This window comes from Pelobates fuscus, chromosome 10 (assembly GCF_036172605.1).
Source record: "Pelobates fuscus isolate aPelFus1 chromosome 10, aPelFus1.pri, whole genome shotgun sequence".
Classification (NCBI taxonomy): domain Eukaryota; kingdom Metazoa; phylum Chordata; class Amphibia; order Anura; family Pelobatidae; genus Pelobates; species Pelobates fuscus.
Window position 1 is genome coordinate 41,439,412 of NC_086326.1, and position 27,734 is coordinate 41,467,145.

At 39.9% G+C, this 27,734-nt stretch overlaps 2 protein-coding genes across 2 annotated transcripts in view; both read left to right on the forward strand.

The window, feature by feature from the left end:
• The window catches only part of LOC134575488 (neurotensin receptor type 1-like), a 36,526-nt gene extending 12,546 nt beyond the window's left edge, over positions 1-23,980 (forward strand). The window contains exons 2-3 of the mRNA XM_063434800.1: positions 10,035-10,961; positions 23,514-23,980. Coding sequence (XP_063290870.1) covers positions 10,058-10,961; positions 23,514-23,980 — 1,371 coding nt within the window. The 5' untranslated portion in view covers positions 10,035-10,057. The remainder of the gene's footprint in view (positions 1-10,034; positions 10,962-23,513) is intronic.
• Positions 1-27,734, forward strand: part of LOC134575555 (tumor necrosis factor receptor superfamily member 1A-like) — a 486,416-nt gene that overhangs the window by 272,257 nt on the left and 186,425 nt on the right. The gene's annotated exons all lie outside the window — the stretch shown is intronic.

Sequence of the window (27,734 nt, forward strand, 5' to 3'; positions counted from 1 at the left end):
CTCACATTCACTGACACTCACTCACATTCACTGACACACACATACACACATTTCCCCCACTCATAATTATCATTATTATTATTATTTTTAAATTGAGATCCACCCAACCTCCCTACTTCTGGGATAGCTGTGTGAATATTTCACCTGGGGTCAAATGGGGCTGCAGGGCAGGGAGGTGGCCAGACGTGCAGGCGGGCGGTGAGGGAGCACTTTCCCCTGAGCTCTCTCTGCTCAGCTCCCTCGTGCGCTGCAGAGTGACTTCATATTCCGGCTCCCGGCATTACTGCTAAGGAGCTGAGCAGAGAGAGCTCAGGGGAAAGTGCTCCCTCCTAGCCCGGGGGAGCCCAAAGTTGGCCAGCCGGCCAGCTCTTGGGCTCCCATAAAATGAGGCAAACAAGGTATTTGCCTGGGCATTTGGGGGCACTGGAAATTGCCGCCCAAGGCAAATGCCTTGTTAGCCTCGCGGTAGAAACATCCCTGACTGTAGCACCATGTTTCATCTCTGTGAATACACATATTATACATTGTATTTCTACTCAATAATTTGTTTATGTTGACTGAGGTAACATTTGAAATAGCAGTTAAATGTCAGTAGATATTGTTCTCTGAATCTATTTCAGTGACATTACTAGTGTGGAAACTGATTGTTGAAAAATTCAATATAACATTCAACTTTTGTTTTCAATCTTTAGATATAGAAATGTTCAAAATCTATGTTCACATCCTAGCTAATCACCCAAAATGTATTCTATTACCACAAACCTCATGCCTGATCCTTAGAAAAAGACATAATTTTCTAAAATAACAATTTCCAGGTGTATTAAATAATAACTAACTTCAAGCATTCAGAGGTAGGATTTCAGATGCATTCTTAGGAGCAGCTATCTAGAGAACATGAAGACAATGTTGAGTGTATTTTATAGAATCAAGAAAACCCTTAATGTGGCACAAAAAAAAGATAAAAAAAGTAAACATAAACTAAAAAGTTATAAAAAAAAAATGTGGAACCTGTGAATACAAGATTAGGGATGCTAAAGATGTACAGCATAAATTTAAAAACCTATGTATCCTTTTGCGGCTTATAATAAGGGTTCCTGGAAGTGTAATACATTTAGTCTATCTTCAGGCAATGTGAATGTAATTCAAAGCATATATCTAACTGGTGAGTGGCTGGTGGGCAGGAGGATTATCTAGTATATAGTGTAGGTCCTTAACTAAGGATCCTTCCCTAAGTATCACTGAATGACAAATGTACATGTCATGCGGAGATCTCTGGGATAATCTTGAAAAAAGCCCAACTTGAGATATGCAGGGGGTAATAACAGTACATTTTCTGTTTGCACTGTTGCTAATTTTACTGTGTTTGGTCTCACCACAAACTTTTTGGTACACAGCTATATGCTCTCAGAGAGACTTCAACTTCCAGGCCACAACCGATGCCATGCTGATGAGCCCCACAAGGTCAAAACTAACCCTCTTTAACTTAGTCAAAATGTTGTTCCAGGACATGAAATAAGCACTTCACTCCAAATAACCCAAAAATATGATGAGCTTTAAGCTGTTCTTTAAAGAAAAATATAATGGTATAAAATATTAGTGGGTAAGTAATTGACAATTGTAGGAACTTTTAAGTCATTGTAGCTATGAATATAAAGATCAGACCACATCAAAACAGTGTTGTATTGCTGGTAATTTTGAAAGGATTTACGAATGTTCCCTCACTGCAGGATAATACTTATTTAAATACCTTGTAGAACATTGCTAGATTTACTATAGTACACAATATTACCAACATTTCATGAATTGTTAGTTATATTTTCCATTATAAAGTCATCAGGAAAATTGTTCATTTTAGACATTTTATCTTCTGTGATTGTGGCTGTCAATTAATAGCACACTGGTGATTTACAGGCCCGCTGGGAATCTTTCTTACAGATCATATCAGCGAGAGACGTGTACTGACTGAAATATATGGAACTCACTCATTTTAATCAGCACAGATTGTTGAAAAATATTTTATAAGAACATGCTAAAAAGGAAATTAATTGCAGCCAACCTCTCTATCTGGCTTAGCTTTCCCATATGTTTCTTTATCTTAATGCTTTACAGCTTTTCTATAGCCTTTCTTGATATTATTGTTTGTAGCATATGTTTTTTTTTGTTTTATTCCTTCCATTTTCATTTAGATTTTAACATAGAAAAAGTGGAGATCTTCCCTAAGTAAAATTGTGAAGAGGGTTAAGGGTTCTCTGAGCCACCTGGCCCATATAATATAGGATCATGGAATGTGCCTTTTTGTGCAATAGAAATTTGGACTATATCAAATGTTCTAAACATCTTGGCATATGGCAAGAAACTGTCCTCGTATTGGAACTTCGAATTATCATTTAAATTCTAGACTAGAATTCGCTTCTGTTCTGCGTAACACTCTAAGCCACGAAGCACGGTCCTACATGGTCTTGTTTAGTTCTCTATAGCTGACCAGATTGTCCTAAATTAGAGAAACGTTATTAGGAATTGTGGCCATGGCTTCCTAGTGGGATCTAGTTAAATTGTGCTAACATTGTTCATGTTCCAGGAGGGATAATCCAAATGGCAAATGATTTAGGTAAACTAGAAAAATGGTCCGAGTTGTGGCAGCTGACTATTAATGTGGATAAGTGCAAGATAATGCATCTTGGACGTAAAAACCCAAGGGCAGGGTATAGAATATTTGATAGAGTTCTAACCTCAACATCTGAGGAATGGGATTTAGGGGTAATTATTTCTGATGACTTAAAGGTAGGCAGACAATGTAATAGAGCAGCAGGAAATGCTGGCAGAATGCTTGGTTGTATAAGGAGCGGTATTAGCAGGGCCGCCACCAGAAATTTTGGGGCCCCTAACTCAGCTCAGGGTCTGGGCCCCCTGGGGCCCGCCTCCAATCCCGCCCACAGGGTCCGCCTCCAAATCCCGCCCACAGGAATACACACAGACACAAAAACACACACTGATACAAAAGGACACAGACACACACACACACACACAAATACATACTAACAGACACACATACTGAAACAGAAATACACGCATATAGACATACATACTGACACACACATACTGAGACATACACACATATACAGACACACAGGCATACATAGTGACAGATAGACACATACTAACATACATACAGACACACATGCATGAGGACTTACACATACATACACCGACATTACATACATACACACAGACATACATTAATTCATACTGGCATACATACATATATACATACATACAGACATACTGACATACACACACAGACAGTCACAGACATTCTGACATACACACAGACATTCTGACATACACACGGATATTCTAACATACACACAGACATACTGACATACATACAGACATACTGACATACACACAGACATTCTAACATACATACAGACATTCTAACATACACACAGACATTCTAACATACATACAGACATTCTAACATACACACAGACATTCTAACATACACACAGACATTCTAACATACACACAGACATACTGACATACACACAGACATTCTAACATACATACAGACATTCTAACATACACTCAGACATTCTAACATACACTCAGACATTCTAACATACACACAGACATTCTGACATACACACAGACATTCTGACATACACAAAGACATTCTAACATACACACAGACATTCTAACATACACACAGACATTCTAACATACACATAGACATTCTGACATACACACAGACATTCTAACATACACACAGACATTCTAACATACACACAGACATACTGACATACACAGACATTCTAGCATACACAAACATTCTAACATACACACAGACATTCTAACATACACACAGACATTCTAACATACACACAGACATACTGACATACACACAGACATACTGACATACACACAGACATTCTAACATACACACAGCCATTCTAACATACACACATACATTCTGACATATATACGGACATACTGACATACACACAGACATTCTGACATACATACAGACATACTGACATACATACAGACATACATGATACAGACATACTGACATACACACAGACATACTAACATACACACAGACATACTGACATACACAGACATTCTAGCATACACAAACATTCTAACATACACACAGACATTCTAACATACACACAGACATTCTAACATACACACAGACATTCTGACATACATACGGACATACTGACATACACACAGACATTCTGACATACATACAGACATACTGACATACATACAGACATACATGATACAGACATACTGACATACACACAGACATACTAACATACACACAGACATACTGACATACACACAGACATTCTGACATACACACAGACATACTGACATACACACAGACATACTGACATACACACAGACATACTAACATACACACTAGGGATCGACCGATATTGATTTTTTAAAGCCGATACCGATACCGATATTCTGTGAACTTTTAGGCTGATAGCCGATATAATTTGCCGATATTCTGTACATTTACCATTTTGGAAAATAAAAACTATTTCTAAAGGTAAATGCACAAAATATACATGCCACGTGTAGTGGATGCAGTGTGTGTGTAGTGGATGCAGTGTTTGTGTAGTGTGTGTGTAGTGGATGCAGTGTGAGTGTAGTGGATGCAGTGTGTATTTGTCTAGTGTGTATATAATGAAAGCAGAGTGTTTGTGTAGTGTGTGTAAAGTGAATGCTGTATATTCTAAATGCAAAGTGTGCGTGTTTGTGTAGTGTGTGTGTATATAAGGAATGCAGAGTGTGTGTGTTTATATAATGCAGAGTGTGTGTTTGTATAGTGTATGTATATAATGCAGAGTGTGTGTGTAGTGTGCATTATATAAACACACTACACAAACACACACTGAATTATATAAACACACTACACAAACACACACTGAATTATATAAACACACTACACAAACACAGTGTATATAATGCAGTGTGTGTTTGTGCAGTGTGTGTTTGTATAGTGTGTGTGTGTATAATAATGCAGTGTGTTTGTATAGTGTGTGTGTGTGTATATAATGCAGTGTGTTTGTATAGTGTGTGTGTATATTGCAGTGTGTTTGTATAGTGTGTATATAATGCACACACTATACAAACACACTGCATTATATACACACACTATACAAACACACACTGCATTATTATTCACACACTATACAAACACACACTGCATTATATATACACACACACACACTGCATTATATACACACACACTATACAAACACACACTGCATTATATACACACACACTATACAAACACACACTGCATTATTATACACACACACTATATAAACACACACTGCATTATTATACACACACACACACTATACAAACACACATTGCATTATTATACACACACACTATACAAACACACACTGCATTACATACACACACACACTATACAAACACACTGCATTATATACACACACACTATACAAACACACACTGCATTATTATACACACACACACACTATACAAACACACACTGCATTATTATACACACACACACACACTATACAAACACACACTGCATTATTATACACACACACTATACAAACACACACTGCATTATATACACACACACTATACAAACACACACTGCATTATTATACACACACACACACACTATACAAACACACACTGCATTATTATACACACACACACACACTATACAAACACACTGCATTATTATACACACACACACACTATACAAACACACACTGCATTATTATACACACACACACACTATACAAACACACTGCATTATTATACACACACACTATACAAACACACACTGCATTATTATACACACACACACTATACAAACACACTGCATTATTATACACACACACACACACACACACACACTATACAAACACACACTGCATTATTATACACACACACACACACACACACACACTATACAAACACACTGCATTATTATACACACACACTATACAAACACACACTGCATTATTATACACACACACACTATACAAACACACACTGCATTATTATACACACACACACACACACTATACAAACACACACTGCATTATTATACACACACACACTATACAAACACACTTAATTATATACACAGTGTGTTTGTGTAGTGTATCTGTGAGGGGGCATTTTTTTTATTAAATATTTTTTTTTTATTTTATATTAAAAAATGTTTTTATATATATATATATATATATATATATATATATATATATATTTATATTTAATTATTATTATTTGTTTTTTGTTGTCCCCCCTCCCTGCTTGTTGCCTTGTATGTTAATCCCTGGTGGTCCAGTGGCATTGGCTGAGCTGTGGGAGGGGGGGCAGGAAGCGTTTACTCACCTCCCAGCAGCTTCTCCAGCTCCCCAGTGTAAATCTCGCGAGACCCGCGGCCGTCAGAGCTGGCCGCGGGTCTCGCGAGATTTACACTGGGAAGCTGGAGGAGCTGCTGGGAGGTGAGTAAACGCTTGCTGCCTGCTCTCCCCAGGACCGCCGGGCTTGTAATGAGCTTGGCGGTCCTGGGAGGTATTATCGGCAATATCGGTATCCCTATTGGCCGATACCGATATTGCCGAAAATACCGAATATCGGCCGATTATATCGGTAAAACCGATAATCGGTCGATCCCTAATACACACAGACATACTAACATACACACAGACATACTGGCATACACACAGACATTCTGATATACACACAGACATTCTAACATACACACAGACATTCTAACATACACACAGACATTTTAACATACACACAGACATACTGACATTCACACAGACATTCTAACATACACACAGACACACTGACATACACACAGACATACTGACATACACACAGCCATTCTAACATACACACAGACATACTGACATACACACAGCCATTCTAACATACACACAGGCATTTTAACATACACACAGACATACTGACATACACACAGACATACTGACATACATACTGACATACACACAGACATTCTAACATACACACAGACATACTGACATACACACAGACATTCTAACATACACACAGACATTTTAACATACACACAGACATACTGACATACACACAGACATTCTAACATACACAGACATTCTAACATACATTCTGACATACACACAGACATACATACACAAATACAGCAAATTTTTCTTACCTTTTTTTGCAGGTGGAAGGCTTTGGCTGATGGGAGTCGGCATGGCTCTTGCGGGCTGCGGCCTGTCTTTCTTGCCTCCCGCGCGGCACTGAGGGGAGGGGAGGGAGCTGGGAGGAAGTGACGGCCACTTCCTCCCAGCAGTACTTTGCGGTTGGGATTTTTTTTAAAGGGGCCCGGGGGGACCGGGCCCCTGAAGATACAGGGCCCATCGGGTGGCCCTAAGTGAGTGGGACACCCGATGGACCCCATCAGCATGCGCTACCGTTATGGTTGTCACCCCCTGATGGCGGCCCTGGGTATTAGCAGTAGAAAGAGGGAAGTGTTCATGCCATTGTACAGAACCCTGGTGAGACCTCACTTGGAGTATTGTACGCAGTACTGGAGACTGTATCTCCAGAAGGATATTGATACTTTAGAGAGAGTTCAGAGAAGGGCTACTAAACTGGTTCATGGATTGCAGGATAAAACTTACCAGGAAAGGTTAAAGGATCTTAACATGTATAGCTTGGAGGAAAGACGAGATAGGGGGATATGATAGAAACATTTAAATACATAAAGGCAATCAACACAGTAAAGGAGGAGACTATATTCAAAAGAAGAAAAACTACCACAACAAGAAGACATAGTCTTAAATTAGAGGGGCAAGGTTTTACAAATAATATTAGGAAGTATGCATGGAATAGCCAATAAGCTGAGGTGGTAGAGATTAACACAGTGAAGTCTAAGAATGTATTTAAAAAATTGGGCAGACTATATGGGCCAAATGGTTCTTATCTGTCGTCACATTCTATGTTTCTATATTTCTATGCTAAGATGGTCTGACTAATTATCGTGGGAATGAGTTCAATGGTTATGGTGCTTGGACTGTTCCTTTAAACTATTTGAACTGACCCACCAATTCAGTATCTAGAAACAAATCAAAACCATAACCAGGGGGTAGGGCTGGACAGACATGCTGTTCAGAAGCTTTCTCTCCAAACTCTTGCTCTGATGCCCTGAATCTGAGCCATCCTGTTTAATAGAGTTACTTTTGGCTGGAGTTTGGGGCACATCGGATATCAGTACACATCTCTCTACCAGATGGACTGGTTATTTTCTAATGTACAGCCCCACAGAGGTCTAACACCCATGTGCAGCATACACCTGCTACGCTTCTGTTTGAAGGATATATTTAAATTGTCATCTACAATATGTTTGGCACTGGAGGTGTTCGATGAAATTTTCAGAATATGCATCGTTCCTATGCCATGTTGCAGAGCTGATCCTGGGTACTGGGTGGGTACAAAGAGGCGGATTGGCAGGGTGTACAGTGCTAGGCTTCACCCCTCACATTAAGATCTGCCCCCTCTCATTAGGCCTGGCCCACTCGCAATAGGCAAGACATGTCCTCAGTTTGTAGCAAGAGCGATGCAAGCTCTTGTGGAACCTAACATGAGGGGGCAGAGCCTAGCACACCACATCCCGCTGATCCGCCTCTTTGTACCCAACCAAAATCGTCTCTGCCCTGCGGTTAAAGGACATGCTTCTGTGGTGATTGGCGGTCCACTCACCTTAGGCTCGGTTCTGTTCTTCTTCATGCTGGCCCCCTTCCCACCTCATTTGTGTGGCAACTTTGAGCTCTCTGGAAAGTTAGCCTTTTGCCTGAGTCTTTTGAATGCCTGTGGCATGACACCTCTAAGAAGTCTGGGTGCTGATTTAGGGTTCTGCTACCTATCCACAGTACAAAAAATCTGGAGTGTGGCAAGGATGGCTTTCAAGTGAAGCCTTTTGGATGTGGCTCCGAGGATATGCTGCCAAATATATCTGCCCAGACATTTTTGTTTTATATATATATATATATATATATTTCTTTTAATTTTTATTCACATCATGTTACTTATTTATTTTATTATTTTTAATTATTAATATTTTTATTTGTACCTTGAGTTTCTAATTACCATTGCTTGGTGGAGGGCCAGACAATCTCTTGCAAATGAGCTGGGCACGATTCCATCAGCTCTATGCTGGATTATTTTGATGCTAGCTTTCTTTCTAAGTTTTATTCACACTAATATTACTTAAATGTCGCTATCTACGTTAAAAATGTGGATGGAGAAATTAATAAAAATAATAATGTAAAAAATAAATAAAATAAAAATAAATATATATATAATTTTCAGGTTTAACAAATGTAATAGTTTAAAAAAAAAAGATAAGTAATGGGTTGATGACAGTTGTAATTTAATGCCCTTTAATAATAAAAAAAAAACATTCAATATAGAAAACGTTATCAACCACTGGTGATGAATTACTACATTCAACAAACCTGACAGTTATCCAATTTGGTGGTCTGATCTGTATATAAAATACTCCTTTACATTCATATATACACATATCCTGATATTTTAATATAATGCATAAATCACAAAAGAGAATATGTTGTGTTGATTCATCCATTCATTTTGAGACATATGTTTGTAGAAAATGTATACAGTGATTACGATTCATGAATAATTGATAACGGTTTCAATGACAGAGTTAGACTGCTCTGACTGATAAGTCTTGTATCATTTGTGTGGGGGGAACAGAGTGTGTAATGTACGTGTGGATTTAGAATTTAGCAAGAACAGCTTGATCATTTCAGAAAAGGTTGCAGTTTAATCGAAACATCCATACGTCCTTGTTCTGCATTTTAAACTGTAACTTTTCTGATTTGAGTATTTTCTATTTAACCACAGTGTTTATTAAAAAAAAAAAAAAATCGTCTGTTGCAATGTCTATATATAATCATACATTCCTTATTTTTATTTTTTATTTTTTATGTTTTGCTGTTTAGATTCAAATTTGATAAAAGTAGACATGAATGAATCTAAACCTCAAATTTTTAACGAATGCATGAAGCACATCAGTTTTGGCAATGAATCGATATGGCATGAAAGTGAACAATCCAACTTGACTCATGGAACCCTCCATCGACTCTTCATTGGTGCCCAACGCCAGGAACCCAGTCATGTCGCCATACCAGCCACCATCTTTTACAGCCTCCTCTTTATATTTGGCATCCTGGCTAATGGTCTCAGCATCCTAACGCTCTTAAAAAATGGAAAAATTAAAGTGAGCTCTGTTCGTTTTTACCTCCTCAGTTTGGCTCTGGCAGATGTTTTGTTGCTTCTAACAATCCCGGTCACACTTTACCGGTACTTCTGGCAGTATTACCCTTGGGCTCTTTCTGACGCTGTATGTAAGCTTTACTTTATGATAAGGCAGGTTTACTGTGCTACAACCAGCTGGACCATTATTTCATTTACTTTAGAGAGATATATTGCAATTTGCCACCCGATGTGGTCCGTTACTGGCCTTCGTAAATCTCGCATGGTCTATCTGTTGGCTTTCATCTGGCTTTTGGCTTTACTTACCACCATCCCAGTAGCTATAGTGTATGGTGAATCATCAGCCTGTATCTTAGACTACACAGCCACGTCCCAGGAGGAAGCTGTACTCGATTCTACTGTATGTGAAATGCTGGAACAAAAGCCTTTTATTGTCTACAAGAGCATTCTGCAGACACGCAGTATTTTGTTTTTTGTCATGCCATTGTTGGTCATTATTATTTTCCACGTACTGATTTTCCATCACTTGAAGCTGAACCATCGTCAGAGGAAGAATATCAGCCTTACCGGGACACATTTGCATTTTGCATCCACTCATGTGAAACATCCTCGAAGTCAACCGTTTTCTGAAAAAAAGGCACGACAACTTATGGGTGAGTAGTTTATTAAAATTACTATAGCAAAGCTAGTCATTAACTATCTAAACCTAAACAGTAAAGAAGCAGGAATCAAAATGTCAAATTAAATAGAAAATTGTGGTTTTCTTATTAATTGGACATTGCTGCCTGCCTCATTATTATTTTCATTGTTATTCTCAATTGTTTTTGTTTAATAAATTGCTCTGGACTTTCAGCAGTTTGCCACGAACAGATCAAATAAAAGCAATTGGAATAGCTCAACACAACCAATGCTTTAAGTGGTTTCCCCAAATTCAGAATTAGTGTGTCCGTATAGATGGACATTGCAATGGAAGGTCAATCTCATCCCACTCCCCGGGGGTAAACAGGGAAAGTAGCATTTAATGGGCGTGGATGGGCTGGTTTGGGTTGAAGAGGCTAGTATGTGAGGATGCCATATGCAGGTACTGCTGTTTGGATATCAGCTTCAAATTTAGCATCACACAATAAAAATCCAAAAAGAGAAATAAGCACGACACTTCAGCAGGTCACAGTGAAATATTTCTTACTGAAAATATTTTGGTGTGTTACCTAATTATTGTAAATATTAATGGTCTATAAATTACATTTAAAGTGTATAATATAATTGATCACACATGTATATATTTTTTGAAAAGTCAGTTTAAAAAATATCCCCCTCTTTCACCTGTCAATCAACACTTAGCATAAACCACTAGGCTGACAGTTGAGTGACCGAGAAGAGCAGAAGAAACGTCTTAAGATGTTTATTTAGCTTGACATCACAGCAACTACAAACACTGTAGCTGCACTTATATTTTTATTGCAAGTATGTCTCCTAATTGCTGGGGGGGGGGGGGGGAGGTACAGGATTGAAGTGACCGATATAATTGCATTCTGATGCCATTGCAATGGCCATCATGCTCTAGTCATTAGGGAGAATTGTCCGATTTCAGGAAAGGTCTCCAGTCTGAACCAATCATGAAAGAGAGGGGTGAGCAGGATGGAGGTTTAACATCCACATTCTTCCATCCATGGTGGAGCTGGCAAACTGATACAAGATATCTTCATTGGTTTAAGAGCTGCTATTTGGCCATTTAACATATTCCTGCTTACCCGTAAAAGATATAGTCCTCCTTGCATCTTCCATAAGAATTTTAAATCCCATCTCTGCATCTCTCAGCATTAATGCATCACCTCTCACATTCCTGTCTTAACTGGCCATAGAAAGTGGCATTGTCTATTGAAATCTAGCCAACATGTCTATAATTTACCCCCTGAGGAAGATAATCCAGGTGGCGAAACTCATAATTAAACCTGTTCCCATTCTACACTCCACAAGGCTACGTTGGTAGGAGCGTGTTTCGGTCAGATTTATTTATCTGTTTTAAAAGCACAACAGGTGGTACTTAGTCACCATTCCTAATTTAATATTTACAGCAAACTCCAAAACACACATTCTCACTGTTCTTTGACAAACCTTGTTTCAGTTGTTTAAAATAGACGTTTAGGGATCACATTTATTTTTTTTGCTCTTCGTTGTATCAAACCACCAATTATTAGGCTTTTTATGTGATAGATGCCACATATCTCTTCTATGCAGTGTAAAGTGAGAAGTTAATTTGAATTCACATCACAGTTTGTGTGCGTTTTTTTAATTCACCGATGAGGAAGTAAGTAGTGTTTCGTTTTCACTCATATCCTATAATAGGTTACGCTCTTTTCTTTCTGTGGAACATCAGCGTTTGATTAAGCCAATCTCGCACCAGTCAGAGCCTGAATGCCAAAATGTTTGCTGTTGTTACTTTAACATGATTCAAAAGCTTTCGCCATAGAGAGAGGAAATAATAGGGAGACTGTGTCAAACTGCTGGAATTGACTGGGGGATAACCCCTACTGAATAATAACTGGAGAAAAACAAGAGGATTACTAGTATACCTAGAGGGTACAGACAAAGTAGAACAGTACACCTACTAGATACTATTATATAGAACAGCAGTCCATAAAGTAAAATTTAACTTTTAATAATCAATTTAAAAGTGATAAATATAAAACAAAAAAAATTCCTAGGGACAGAGTTCATAAAGAAGACAGGGCTAGTAGAAAAGAGGAGAAACATAGAACTAATCGTAATGTAATTTGTCTAACGAAAAAATGCCACATACGTAGATTAGTAGCTGGCTGCACTGTTAACGGGGTGGGGGAGAGGGGTGAGGAAGAAATCCGTACGCTAGAATTCCCCAGCGTCCCCAAAACAACCCTAGACCTAAATACTGTCTAAGTAAACGAAAATACTGTGTCCTCTAATTCTATCTTTAGTATTCAGTCCTATCTTCTATATCACTGTCCCTGCTAAAATCCAATAGAGTAATGGTTCGAGAGGAGGGTACAGAGGTATAAAGTCCTGCAACTAACTGCATCAATGTTGCACGTATCTTCCCTGTCTGTCTCCTCCCCCCTCCTTTCTAAAAAGTCCCGACGCGCGTTTCGCCGACTCGCGGCTCTACCAGGGGAACCGAGTGTACGTTTGGTCATCGTTTAAATATCCCGCCCTCTACTCGGATTGGCTTCAGATTTTGCCAACGTAAGAGAGGGGGTGGAGACAGGCCATCACCGCAATTAACCCTGCCGGGTCCAAAATATTGTACGAGCGGATAGGCACTGAATATATGTAAATCAAAGTATATTTATGAAGTAATATTCATTTACATAAGAAAATTCAGCTAGAAAAAGGATAACACTTAAAGAACTCATGGAGGATGTGCGAAAAACTCAAAGTGTAAATCGTCCTTCAACTGGTTAGCAAAATTAGCACCTCCATGGTTATAAGTGTCTCACATGTAGTGTGTCAAAATTTAGCAACAATGTTGCTTCCAATCATTCCAACTCCTTGTTAGAGAATATTACAGTAAGAATAAACACGGTTTTGGTTCTCTCTATTTCTTTTCCCCCTTATTTCTTGTATATAATATGTGCTGTCAGAAAAGGAAAACACAAAATGATTTATCCTTTGAGTCACTATTGTACAATGTCACATGCTCAAAGAAGTGACAGAGACAAAGACAAGAAGGGGGGGAGGGGGGGGGGGGAAGGAGAGGGAAGGGGACAGTAAAAAAAGGAGAAAGAAAACAAAAGGAAATTAAGTAAAATTAAGATTAAAATACCACTCAAATATAGAGAGTATAAAATTAATGTCCTAGATATAGATCAAAACTTTCATGTAATATATAGAGCGTTAAGTTTAACCTTATTTTTTAAAGGATAAGCAAATGATTGATATAGGCATATGTTTTCTATAGTTCCTCAATGGGGTATGGAGATACAATAGTCACAAACAGTGATTCCATTACAGGGAAGTTACATAACACTTCTTCCTTTTTATGAATGAATAAACAGAGTGAAGTTGAATTCCTCATTTAATCCCTTAGGATACAATGTTTGGAATCCAGCTTTTAATAAGGAGACATTAATGTCCCCTTTTCTGTGATTCTGAAATATTTTCTGAATCACCTGGAATTTTAACACACTAGGTTTTGAAGCATGATTCAGTCTTACATGTTTGGCTATATGTGTTTCAATGTGTACATTCATAACTGAATTGACATGTTGTAAAATCCGTTGACGCAGTTGTTGATATGTCTTGCCGATGTACTGTAAACCACAGACACATGTTACAAGGTATATTACGTTTGTAGAACTGCAATTAATAAAAGTATTGACCACTACGTCTTTGGATGTTCTTTTATTGTGCACCGTTTTAGAGGGTAAAATGAAATCACAGGCCTTACAGTGGCCGCATTTAAAAAGACCCTTTGTTTGAAGCCATGTTGGTGTAATTTGTACTGGTTTTAAATGGCTATGAGTTAAGTGATCCGCCAGATTTTTGGCTCTCCGAAATGTCATAGAGGGCTGATTAGAAATTGCATCCTTAAGGCATGTGTCATATTGTAATACCGGCCAATTTTTGGATAGCACCTGTAATGCCTGGTTCCAATTCCTATCGTATGTCCCTATAAACCTAGTTGTGCCTGGGGTGGTGGAGGTATTTTTGGGAGGTCTGTGTAGACTTTCTGATCTGTCCACAGTCTTAGTCCTTTGAGAGGCTTTCTTTAAAATCCTGTTGGGATAGCCTAAATTTTTAAATCTTGATCGGAATTCTTTGGCTTCCTTTTCAAAGTCTTCCAGGTTGGAGCAGTTCCTTTTTGCTCTTAAATATTGGCCATAAGGTATATTGGCCTTGACGTGATGGGGGTGGAAACTTTGCCAGTGCAACAAACTATTTGTTGCCGTGGGTTTCCTGAAGAGTACTGTAGTGATTTGCCCATCATCCTGGATGTTAATCGTTAAATCAAGGAAGACTAGTTGGTTCTCATGAATGACATGAGTCAACTGGAGATTGATTTGATTGTCATTCAAGATATCCACCATCTCTTTGAACAGTTGAAAAGAACCCAACCAGAAGATTAACACATCATCTATGTAGCGATACCATTTAAAAATAAATGAGGTGTAAATTTAATTTGAGTTTGTAAACACCATGGTTTCCTCCCACCACCCCAAATACAGGTTTGCATAGCTGGGTGCACACGACGAACCCATGGCAGTGCCCCTCAGTTGTAAAAAATATTTGCCATTGAAGGTAAAATAGTTATGTGTTAATAAAAATTTTAACAGTGCCAAATTGAACCGTTGTTCTGGTTCGCTGAAAGTTTCAGACTTCTCAAGGAAATAAGCCACCCCCATCAGCCCCTTATCATGTGGGATGTTGTTATACAATGCTACCACGTCTAGGCTTGCCACGGACGTATAGGGTGGCACAGTAAGATTTTCCAAGACCAAAAGTGTTTGTTTAGTGTCTCGTATGTGGGATTTGAGGCCCTGGACTAAAGGCTGTAGCAGCTTGTCTAAAAATTGGCTTGCTCTCTCTGTTAAGCTATGGTTACCTGAAACGATAGGTCTCCCTGGGGGGTTACTCAAATCCTTGTGCACCTTAGGGAGACAATAGAAGGTGGCTATGGTGATGTTAGACTGAGATACTAAGTATCTATATTCATTTTGAGTGATTATCTTATCTGTTAGTGCTCCTTGTACCAATATCCTTCCCGTTAACAGTGCAGCCAGCTACTAATCTACGTATGTGGCATTTTTTCGTTAGACAAATTACATTACGATTAGTTCTATGTTTCTCCTCTTTTCTACTAGCCCTGTCTTCTTTATGAGCTCTGTCCCTAGGAATTGTTTTTTGTTTTATATTTATCACTTTTAAATTGATTATTAAAAGTTAAATTTTACTTTATGGACTGCTGTTCTATATACTAGTATCTAGTAGGTATACTGTTCTACTTTGTCTGTACCCTCTAGGTATACTAGTAATCCTCTTGTTTTTCTCCAGTTTGCATTCAAAAGCTGCTGCATATATCATTGTCACAATAGGGTCTGGGTTCAGTATAATATGCGGTACAATAAGCAATAGAGGTATTCTAACAGAACACGTAGCTTTTTTTGCTACTAGCCATTTTGACCTGTGACTCACTGATTGCTGTGATGATAAAGCCATATTGATGATTCACAAGATATACATAAAATATTAATCTTTGGCTTTGTAAGGTGCATGAACTATATTTCAACACTACACACAACAAGCCTTCATGTGTACCATTTATTTGTGTTAATAAGGGCATACAGCAGTCCAAATGACCCGAGACATACTTAGGTTGCTTGGCACCTGGGAGAAAATGCATTTTGCCCCCTTCCCAAATTGTCTCTTATGACTCTCTGTATCGCTTATGCTCCTCTTATGTCTCTTACACCCCCTTGTGTCTCTTACACCCATCTGTGTGTCTCTTATGCCTTCCTCATGTCTCAAACTTCCCCACTATCAGCCACTTCTGGTCCTTACCATCTTGTGTCTCTCCCCCCTTTGTTTCTTTCACCCTTCTCTTGTGTCTGATTTCTTCCCGACCTCTATATGGCTAGCCCATTCATATGGAATCTTCCCTATTCTCCAGTTCTTTATACATATTCTTAAAGGAATACTCTAAGCACCAACACCACTACATCATTGGTGCATAAATGCTATCCCTTTTTCTGGACAATGTTAAACTTTGCTGTTTCAACCAGACATAACGACTGCATCTTCCTTCACATTCTTTGATTTTCAAAGGTTTTCATGATTGGCATTATCAAACCCAGCATGGTGATGCCAATCGCGTATTTAGGATATTGCAGACCTAGCGTCTGCTTGTTGTAAATAATAGCATACTGAGCTGTCAGTCGGTTTACCCATTGAAATGTTTACACTGCGTAAATGCACAGTGCAGTCCTCTGTAAATGCTTCCCTGTGAGATACATTGGATAAGCCGAACATCATAAAGCTTGATGAATTCAAAGTAGATGGATTAGCTGTGGTGGAGTGTCGGTGCTAGAAGAAAATTCTGTTTAACTTTCTTTTTCTATAAAAGAGGTGGGGGAGGGCTAAATCAAAATATACACAGACACAGTGGGTTTCTTTTAAAAAAAATAAAATACTATTTTATTAAAGAACCGCTGGGACGGTTATTTAGAGACATGTTCTTTAACAGAATAACAAATCTCCAAAAACAATCCAATGCTATCGGACGTTACATGCCTTGCTTTCCAGTGTCTGCTCTAACCTTCATTTCACCATTTTCTTATACACCTACCTACCATATGTAGCAGAGATCTAGCTGTTTTTTAGACCATTTAAATGATGCATACTATTTTCGGAGATGGTTAAGCCTTAATATACCGTGTTTCTCCGAAAATAAGACCGGGTCTTAAATTAATTTTAATCACAAAAAACACACTAGGGCTTATTTTCAGGGTAGGGCTTAGAGCCAGTCTGTCAGCCGGTGTCCGCGCTGTGTAACCCCCCCAGAGACCCTCACCTCCCCCTCCCTGTAATATTCCCCCCCCTCCCTCCCTGTAATATTATCCCCCCTCCCTCCCTGTAATACTCCCCTCTCCCTCCCTGTAATACTCCCCCCTCCCTCCCTGTAATACTCTCCCCCTCCCTCCCTGTAATACTCCCCCTTCCCTCCCTGTAATACTCTCCCCCTCCCTCCCTGTAATACTCTCCCCCCTCCCTCCTTGTAATATTCTCCCCCCTCCCTCCCTCCCTGTAATATTCTCCCCCCTTCCTGTAATATTATCCCCCCTCCCTCCCTCCCTGTAATATTCCCCCCTCCCTCCCTCCCTGTAATATTCTCCCCCCTCCCTCCCTGTAATATTATCCCCCCTCCCTCCCTCCCTGTAATACTCTCCCCCCTCCCTCCCTCCCTGTAATACTCCCCCCCTCCCTCCTTGTAATACTCCCCCTCCCTCCCTGTAATACTCTCCCTCCCTCCTTGTAATACTCCCCCCTCCCTCCCTGTAATACTCCCCCTCCCTCCCTGTAATACTCCCCCCCTCCCTCCCTCCTCCCTCCCTGTAATACTCCCCCCTCCCCCCCCTCCATCTTCTCCTCACCTCCCCTGTAGCGTGGCCGAGCTCCTCTCCGGTCTGCGACCTGGCCGGACTGACCTGGAAGTGCACACTCAGTGTGCACTTCCTGTCAGTCCGGGCGGGTCGCGGACCGGAGAGGAGCTCGGCCACGCTACAGGGAAGGGGAGGTGAGGCAGTGCGGAGCTCGGCCACGCTACAGGGAAGCGGGCGCCGGCCCTGCCTAGGTCTTATTTTCGGGGTAGGGCTTATATTGCAGCCCACCCCGAAAATTCAGCTAGGGCTTATTTTCGGGGTAGGGCGTATTTTCGGGGAAACACGGTATATATATATTGTATAGTAACCAGATCCACCATGTTTTCAGGGACACACACATAGGCAGCCAAGAAAAGGGTTTCCCTTTATATATATATATTGATGGGCAGCCAAGAAAAGGGTTACCCTTTTTATATATATATTGATGGGCAGCCAAGAAAAGGGTTACCCTTTTTATATATATTGATGGGCAGCCAAGAAAAGGGTTGCCCTCTAGTATGTAGAATTCAGAATGAGTATAAGATTAAGTACCGGTAAGTAGGCAATGAAAAAGTCTGCAGGGCAACCCTTTACATGCCTTTTTCATAAATATTATTATATGCAACCCTGAAATGAAAACATGGTGGATCTGGTAACTATGTGTGTATATAAATATATATTCTTTACACAAGATATCAGTGCCTTTGTCAGCACAGACCTAGAGCAGTGAGTGGTTCAAACAGTGTGGTATGGTCTCATTGACTTCATGTAATAGGTTGAATGCAGTCCTTAAAAGTGTTATTTTTAATTTGTAAAAAATTGTCTTTTTTTATGTGTCAACAAAATAAGGATTCGCATCAGACAATTAATTAAAACTAAGTCAGTTTCAATGGAAATATGCACATTTCTCCAGTAAATTTTACATTTAAAAAAAGCTGATGTTGAGGGTGAGAATTGACACATTTTGACTTTTTTTTTTTAACCTTTCGAAGTGCGTTTTGGTCCAAAAAAACTGTAATCCCCATCCATTGTCCCTTTATACACCGCCTAGAACCTAAGTTTTCAGGTAGGATGATTTCTGAGCGAGAGACACAGCTCTCTTGCTGTTTTTCTGTCAACATTTAGTTTGTTTAACTAATCCCTGGGAATTAAAGGATTATTGAGTTAAAGAGGCTTAGTGATTTGAAGTGGTCATGGTGCCCAGAGTCAGTATGTGCAGAGTATTGCTGCACACATAGAATTTAACCCCTGTGCTGCTAGAAGTGTAACTCATCTTCATTAGGGTGTCAGTAGCTAGCCCAGAACAAGAGTCCCAGTGACTAATTAAAATTGACGTCTGACGCCAGACAGTGAATGTCAGCACGGCCTCTCCCTCCATGCCATTTCTGTCCTCCCCTGAATCAGCAGAAGAAGATCGACTGCTGGGAATAGGAGTATGTTTAGTACATAATTATTATGGGCGCACACCCTAATGCAGTATGCTGTGCATGCCTATGGCTGTATATATCATTAAACCTCTTCTTCCTCATTTTCCTTATAAGAAAAAAAAATCAGTTAAAGGGTTACTGACCACTTGACTGATTTGAAGTGGTTATGGTGCTTGGAGTGGCCATGGTGCTTGGAGCATTTCAGTATAAAGACATTTAACGTTGCTGCCAGAGGTGTGTCTCCACCTCTCATTAGCCATCCTGGAACAAGTGTTAAATTATGTGCCTATTTCTATAGAAGGCAATCATTGGCTGAGAGTGATCAGTTGATGATGTTAACTATTACACGACCAGCAAGAATGGCAATCGGCTATGTCCCATTACCAAGGAAAATTGCTTGGATACTCATGGCATCATAAATGCAGCAGGCTATGGTGGCTATAGTGCTTGGGATAACCCTTTAATGAGTTCAGACAGTGAAGTGGTTTTAGGTTTAATTGCAGTGTTGGCATTTTAAGATAAGTTGGTTTCATGTTCAAAAGGGCTCAAAAAGGTTTGCCATCACTGTTCTAGTGCATGTCCTTTAATGCTATCTACCTTTGACATTCTTCATGTTGGCTGTCACTGTGTTATTTGCTACGATTTCTTTTCCGCAGCTCAAAATATATTTCTATAATTAACTAACCAGCTACCGTTTTACTACATTCCACCGAATACAGGATTCTAGAAATTGTATCTTAGCAACATGAAGAGCTTAAAGCGGCACTGTCATGCTAAACTTACCTTTCCCTAATCGCTTCATCTTCTCTTCCTCTCTCAAGATCTCTTCTATTTGATCTAGTTTTCTTTAAAACATACAACAAAATAGAGACTACTTTGTCTTATGTATTTTTCCTATGCTTGACCAGCTTTGACCCACTTCCTGCGGTCAAAGATCCCACAATACTCTCCTCTCCTCCATGATCTCGATGCCTCCTGTCATTATTTCCGAACATCCTTTCATCTAGATAGGATGCCGGCGAAACTACCGAATTGCGTCCTAACAGAATGAGTATAGTTTGTTCATTTATGTTAGCACGACATTCGGTACTATCTGTTCGGATCGGAATTATATTCAAATTAATTAAATGCAGATCATGGGTGGGGGCCTGGGGGAGACAATAGGTCCTCCCCCTTCCATTACTTTTGGCCCCCACCTGACGCTCATTGGTGGGTTCCGTGGGGGTGTTCACAATAGGTTCCCCCTTTTTGTTACTTTTGGCCCCCAACCGCCCCTTGGGGGTCTTTTTTTTTAACAGTGATCAGCCACTGGATGCTCACTTGTTAGTAGACATGCCCCTACCCGTATAATAGTGAGTAGGGGCATTCAGGAGATTTTAATCTCCCTTATGCTAATATGGGAGTCATATTGACCCTCATAGAATAACAGGGGCACGGAGGGAGTTAGGAACTGTCATGGAGCACTGCTCCCCACCACTTCTAATTTCACATATTACAAGGAGGGAGCTATGAGCCGGTAGCTCCCTGCTTGTTATAAACTAAACGAATGAATGATGAGGTCTTCGTTAATTTGTTTACAATTTCTATTCTATTCTATTCTTACGAATGAATAAATAGACAACATTTCCGTCCAAATTTCGGACAATAGTGAATGCGCAAATGTTTAACTTGGCATGTTCGGGAATTTCATAGTGCTATCTAGTGGCGGCGCCCAGATGGTGGCACCCAGGACCTAGGTCCGGGCATAAAAATAAAGTTACTAAAAATGATAAAATGGCGTCTTAGGGGCATTTGGGGTTGACTAGGGGGACAATAAAATGCATTGCACTCAGGAGGGGGGTTAAAAGAACAAAAACCAGATGAGGCTATGACAGTCCCATTTTGAAGACTGTGCACCCCATTTAATAGTTTGGGAAAACATAAAGTGTTCCAAAATATCTTGACATCTGGAATATCTGGAAGTTCCATTTTCCCTGCTCCTGTTGTAGGTACTAGACAATAGCTATTTTAATGCCGCTGACAGTTGTTCTAAATAGCATATTTAATATGTTTTTCTGAAAATTCTTCTAACCTCTTAAGGATACAACTTCTGGAATAAAAGGCAATCACGATGGAATATTTCCGTCATGTGTCCTTAAGGGGTTAATCCATGGAAATGTCTATTGGTTAGACTTGAATACTCTCCAGGTGACTTCACTAAATTGACATTTTTTACAGCTCATTTAATTTGTCCTACATTTTGAAGTCTGCTGTGAATTCACCATAACAACGTTTTTAATGACTACATTCTAATAGAATTTAGAGTGCTGTTTTGTCAGGAATGATGATTTCCTACAGACATTTTAGACTTCTAAATAGTGAATAATTTACTTATTTCCAGGAAATGTGTTATTAAGTGTCAGCTCCCCTGTCATCTTATCAATGCTTGTACCTTTTAGTTAAGGATGTTTTGTTTCCATTTATTTATCATTTCTGTTTATAAAGGTTGTAGATGTGGCTCTCTCTTCTAGATCCCAAAATGTACTGATAATATTAAGCTTGTGTGCCACTCAAATTATTGTTTTTCTTTGTGTGACTTTTCGTCCAGGTTCAGAAATGTCATAAAATGTGTTCTATAAATAGTGCTACTAAACTCACAAGAAATTGCAAATTTTTTGTTATGAGTAAGTTGAATGGTCTATACTTTTGGTGTGAACATGTATGTCATTGCCGTATCCCATTTATGGTATTATTGGAGGGGACTGGTGTTCATGCATCTATGGAAGGTCACAACAAGGATGTAATAATGTGTGATCTACTGTTTTTGCAAACAGTTTCAAATTAGTTGTAATACTCCTGAATTGGACCTTTGTCCCGCTATCCCATATATCTTCCCATATGGTGTTCCATAGAAGTGGAAAAGTGCAAAGTACAAATATGTTTAAAAGACAACTGTCCTCAAATTTTCACTTTTCCTTTTTTTCCAAAGTTTATTACAATTAATGAAGCTTTGTAATAATTTTTTATTTGATATATTGATTTTTGTTTTTGAAAAAAATGTTCCTGGCTGAGCTACCATGTTGGGTCAGACTCAATTATTATCCAACTAGCCTGCTGCAGTTTCATATAGAACAATCACAGCCACAGGCAAGTTGGGTTGAGCAGCAGTTGGTCAGATAACAGTAGTGTCTGACCCAACATGTCTGCAAAGCAAGATAAAAAGTGAAATTTTATCAAAAGATTCAAGAGACCACTGGAGTCACTGGAGTAGACGACTACAGAAATATGTTAATTTTATAATCCATACAGGATTCTGGAAACATGTTGGAAGAATTGTCCAACTCCACTCTAGTCACAGTTGGATGATTTCAGAAGTAAATTTGAAATTTGGCTTTCACTTCACTTTTATTCTGTATTAATTGTATAAACCCTTAAGATATATTTGCCCACATATTGATTGTAATTTCTTGCCAAAACATCGAACTTGATGTTACATTTTTGGATGAGCTTTTCAAGTTACTTAATATTTTTGGACAAACTTTACATTAGATTACAACTTTTTAAAAAGTTTATCTAAATATATTAAAATAATTTGCAAAGCCTATCATAAAATGCAAATTCTAGGCCTTAGTTGGTTAATTGTGGCAGAGGTCAAGCATATTAACAAGTGATATAACTTTTCTTGTAGGGGCTGTGGTGGCTGCTTTCTTTCTCTGCAACTTCCCTGATACAGCGTCATCCCTCATGCAAATTTATATCGAAAATTGGAATGCGCATGTCTACACTGTATACACCTGGTTGAAGACCTACCTGTCTCTCCCACTTTGGTATCTCAACAGTGCACTCGACCCAATACTCTTCTGCATCTCCTCTACATCCTTTCGTAGAGCTTGTTGGAAGAGCCTCACTACATTGCTTCCGTGGCAAGGAAAAGCCACAGATCATGGACCGAGCCACAAATACCAAGCGTCCTGCATAAGATCTGGTGGAGGTTCATCTCTTGTGTCAGCACCAAGTACGCATTCAACATGCACCCTGAATTCAAATGAAGGGGAACAAAGGGAAAATTTGGCTATGTACCGAACCACCAAACCAAAACTTGTGTATTTCCGGCACATTGCAGTGACGGAGAGAGGAGACTACTCAATTCCTTAGGAAAACCACGATTCCCATAATGCACACTAGGAAGGTGCTTGGAGGTTTGTTTTTCAGTGGTTTTACCATGGGAAAAGGATAGAGGCTGAATGTTGGACTCTTTCAATGTATGTGATGAAGTTCTATTTTGAGTCTATTCCACCCATTGACACAGCACTAGAGATTGTGGAGAGCAGCTGCAATTAAGCCCCTATTCCAAGAGGACCAGATGTCCTATGACTGTATCTATGGAAGTCTATCATGGCTAGGTTTTCTGTTCATTGGGCAGCACCACCCTTACTACTCTGCTCGCTACCTGGTTAATCGCCTCTCTCCGATTATAGGTAGAAGGCTCGAACACATAAGGGTTGCTAGGAGTCTCTCCATCAAGTTTTTTTTTTCCTTTTAGTTTTCTTTTCCATAGTTATTGATTATACTCCCTTCTTTGCCATTTGCCTTTATTTATATTTATTATGTTCTCTTTCTTGATTCCGATATTGGTATATTGCTTTCTGCGGGAATCTTTTAAAAGACAGATTGTGGGTAAATTAGCTCAGAATCTGAAATGGAACTTTGCTTAAGTTCTGTTCATTGCCAAAATTTGCCAAATATCACGATCCCCATGAGAAAAAGTTGTCCTTGCTTGTTCTTATGTAGAACTACAAAACTAAGGTTCATTTAAAAATAAACAAATACAATTGAGAAATAGACAGACAAAAAGGGATTAATTTAAAAGCAAAACCTGAAAAGTGACATAGTTGCTTTGAAGGACACATGCCATTCCCCAAATAACTTATGCTCTATAGATTGAGATGTATAGATTAGGAGAAAAACCTACTTATACTTAAAAATATGTCTTTCTTAAAGCTGTCAATCAATGCCTCCAACAGGAGCTCCCTCTACTCTCCTCTAATAGCAAACGTAGCGCATATGCTTTGGTTGCTACGGAAACTCCCTAGCCAGCATGATGGCACTCCATTCCGACATCAGAACGCAGGCAACAAAGCTAGCATCCTATGCAGGGCAAATAAAAGAAAAGCAGAGGTGGAGCACAGGCGAGAGGAGGACAGCCAGAAGGTAGTACAAAATGTTTCACGAAGAGATGCTGGAACAGAGGAAAAGTGAGTCAGTCTTTATATCTCACATTGAATACACCATATGTCTATATGATTATATGGTATATCCAATGTATATGGAAGTGATTTAAGGTAAGTTATTATTTCCATTACATGTACACTTTAAGTGCTAAAAGCTCAGATGTGGGCAATTTCATCCACAAATCGTTTCATGAAGTCATTAAAGGGTAGAAGGATGTACACTTATCTGGATAAATTATTCCACTCTCAAATGTATTCAGTCCTGCTTTACTAAAATGCTACTTATGGGTTAGCAGTGGCAATCTGCAGCCGGCGGCAATGTGGCGAGGGTGGCAGCAGCCGTCAGAACATAAATCTCAAGCCTGGAGGCTTACTCACTAAACTGTAATAAATGTGGAACAAAACGGAAAAATGTAGGCCATGTTTCCAAAGGGCTAAAAAAACTGAATGTGAGAATTTTTCCAGCTATTTTGTCCTGAAATTTGCAATTCTGTTTTCAATGCACACCAATTCACTACTTAGTAAATAATCTATATATATATATCTATACACACACACACACACACACACACACACTATTATTGTTAGCATTTATATAGCGCCAACATATTATGTAATATTTTACAATTATAGAATGGGGATATATGACAACAAGTAATTTACATACAGAATAAGATGAGAGGTAAAGAAGGAAGAAGGCCATGCTCAAACGAGCATACAATTTAATAGATGTATATACATAGGAAAGAGCACGTCTAATGAAGTACCGTATTTTTCGCTCCATAAGACGCACTTTTTTTCCCCTCAAAAGTGAGGGGAAATGTCTGTGCGTCTTATGGAGCGAATATGAAGCTTCACTTACCTGTCTTGCAGCGTTGGCCGGCAGCACAGGGCGCACCGCGGTAGTGGAACTTGAATTTCATGTTCCGGTTTCCGGCGGGACTGAAAGGAAGTGTGCACAAGCTGAGTGCGCACTTCCTTTCAGTCCCGCCGGAAACCGGAACATGAAATTCAAGTTCCACTACCGCGGTGCGCCCTGTGCTGCCGGCCAACGCTGCAAGACAGGTAAGTAATTATGGGACAAGGGGAGGGGGACAGTATGGGAGAGAAGAATATAGGGGGGGATGAAGTCTATGGGGGGAGGGGGAGGGGCATGAAGTCTATGGGGGAGGGAGGGCATGAAGTCTATGGGGGGAGGGGGGGTGATGAAGTCTATGGGGGGGAGGGGGGGGATGAAGTCTATGGGGGAGGGGGGGGATGAAGTCTATGGGGGGAGGGGGGAGGATGAAGTCTAGGGGGGGAGGGGGGAGGATGAAGTCTATGGGAGGGGGGAGGGGGGGAGGATGGAGTCTATGGGGGGGAGGGGGGAAGATGAAGTCTATGGGGGAGGGGGGGGATGAAGTCTATGGGGAGGGGGGGATGAAGTCTATGGGGAGGGGGGGATGAAGTCTATGGGGAGGGGGGAGATGAAGTCTATGGGGAGGGGGGGAGATGAAGTCTATGGGGAGGGGGGAGATGAAGTCTATGGGGAGGGGGTGGATGAAGTCTATGGGGAGGGGGTGGATGAAGACTATGGGGAGGGGGTGGATGAAGTCTATGGGGAGGGGGTGGATGAAGTCTATGGGGAGGGGGTGGATGAAGTCTATGGGGAGGGGGTGGGTGAAGACTATGGGGAGGGGGTGAGTGAAGACTGGGAGAGAGGAGAAGACTATGGGAGGGGGGGACACTACGGGACAGGGGAGAAAAAAATATTCTGTATAAACTGTCCCATAGTAAGAAACACTATGGGACAGTTTGTTCAGAATATTTTTTTTCTGGGTTTCTTCCTCTAAAAACTAGGTGCGTCTTATGGTGAGGTGCGTCTTATGGAGCGAAAAATACGGTATATATGTGTGAGATGTATGAGTGGGTTAATTATAATTATCTCACGACAGATGTCACAGAGGGAGGCACAGTTGGTGACATACAGTTGTAGTCAAAATTATTCAACCCCCATTGACAATCAGGTTTATTGCCAAACTTTACAGACTTCCAGCTGTTTGCAATGAACAAATCAAACTAAAGCAATTGAAATAGCTCAACACAACGAATCCTTCAAGTGGTTTCCCCAAATGTAACTGTAAATGCAACTTATAATGACTTCTCCAGTCTCAAAACTATTCAACCCCATCACGGTAAGCATCTTTAGTACTTAGTAGAGCACCCGTTTGCTGTTATGACCTGCTGGAAATGAAATGCAAAGTCAGACACCAGCTTATAGCAGCGTTTCATAGGAAACTGACCAACGGACTCAGGTTTAGTAATTTTCTTGGGTTTGTGAGCTGCAACCGCCTTTTTCAAATCCCACCAAAGATTTTCTATGGAGTCCAAGCCAGGTGCATGGGGGGCTGATATTACAGGAAAAGCAGATAGTGAATCTGGGTTGGGGTCATGGACATAGTCACAACAAGAGGACATAGTCTTTAATTTGAGGGGCAAAGGTTTAAAAACAACATCAGGAAGTATTACTTTACTGATAGGGTAGTGGATGCATGGAAATGCCTTCTAGCTGAAGTGGTAGAGGTTAACACCGTAAAGGAATTTAAGCATGCGTGGGATAGGCATAAGGCTATCCTAACTAAAAGATAAGGCCAGGGACTAATGAAAGTATTTAGAAAATTGGGCAGACTAGATGGGCC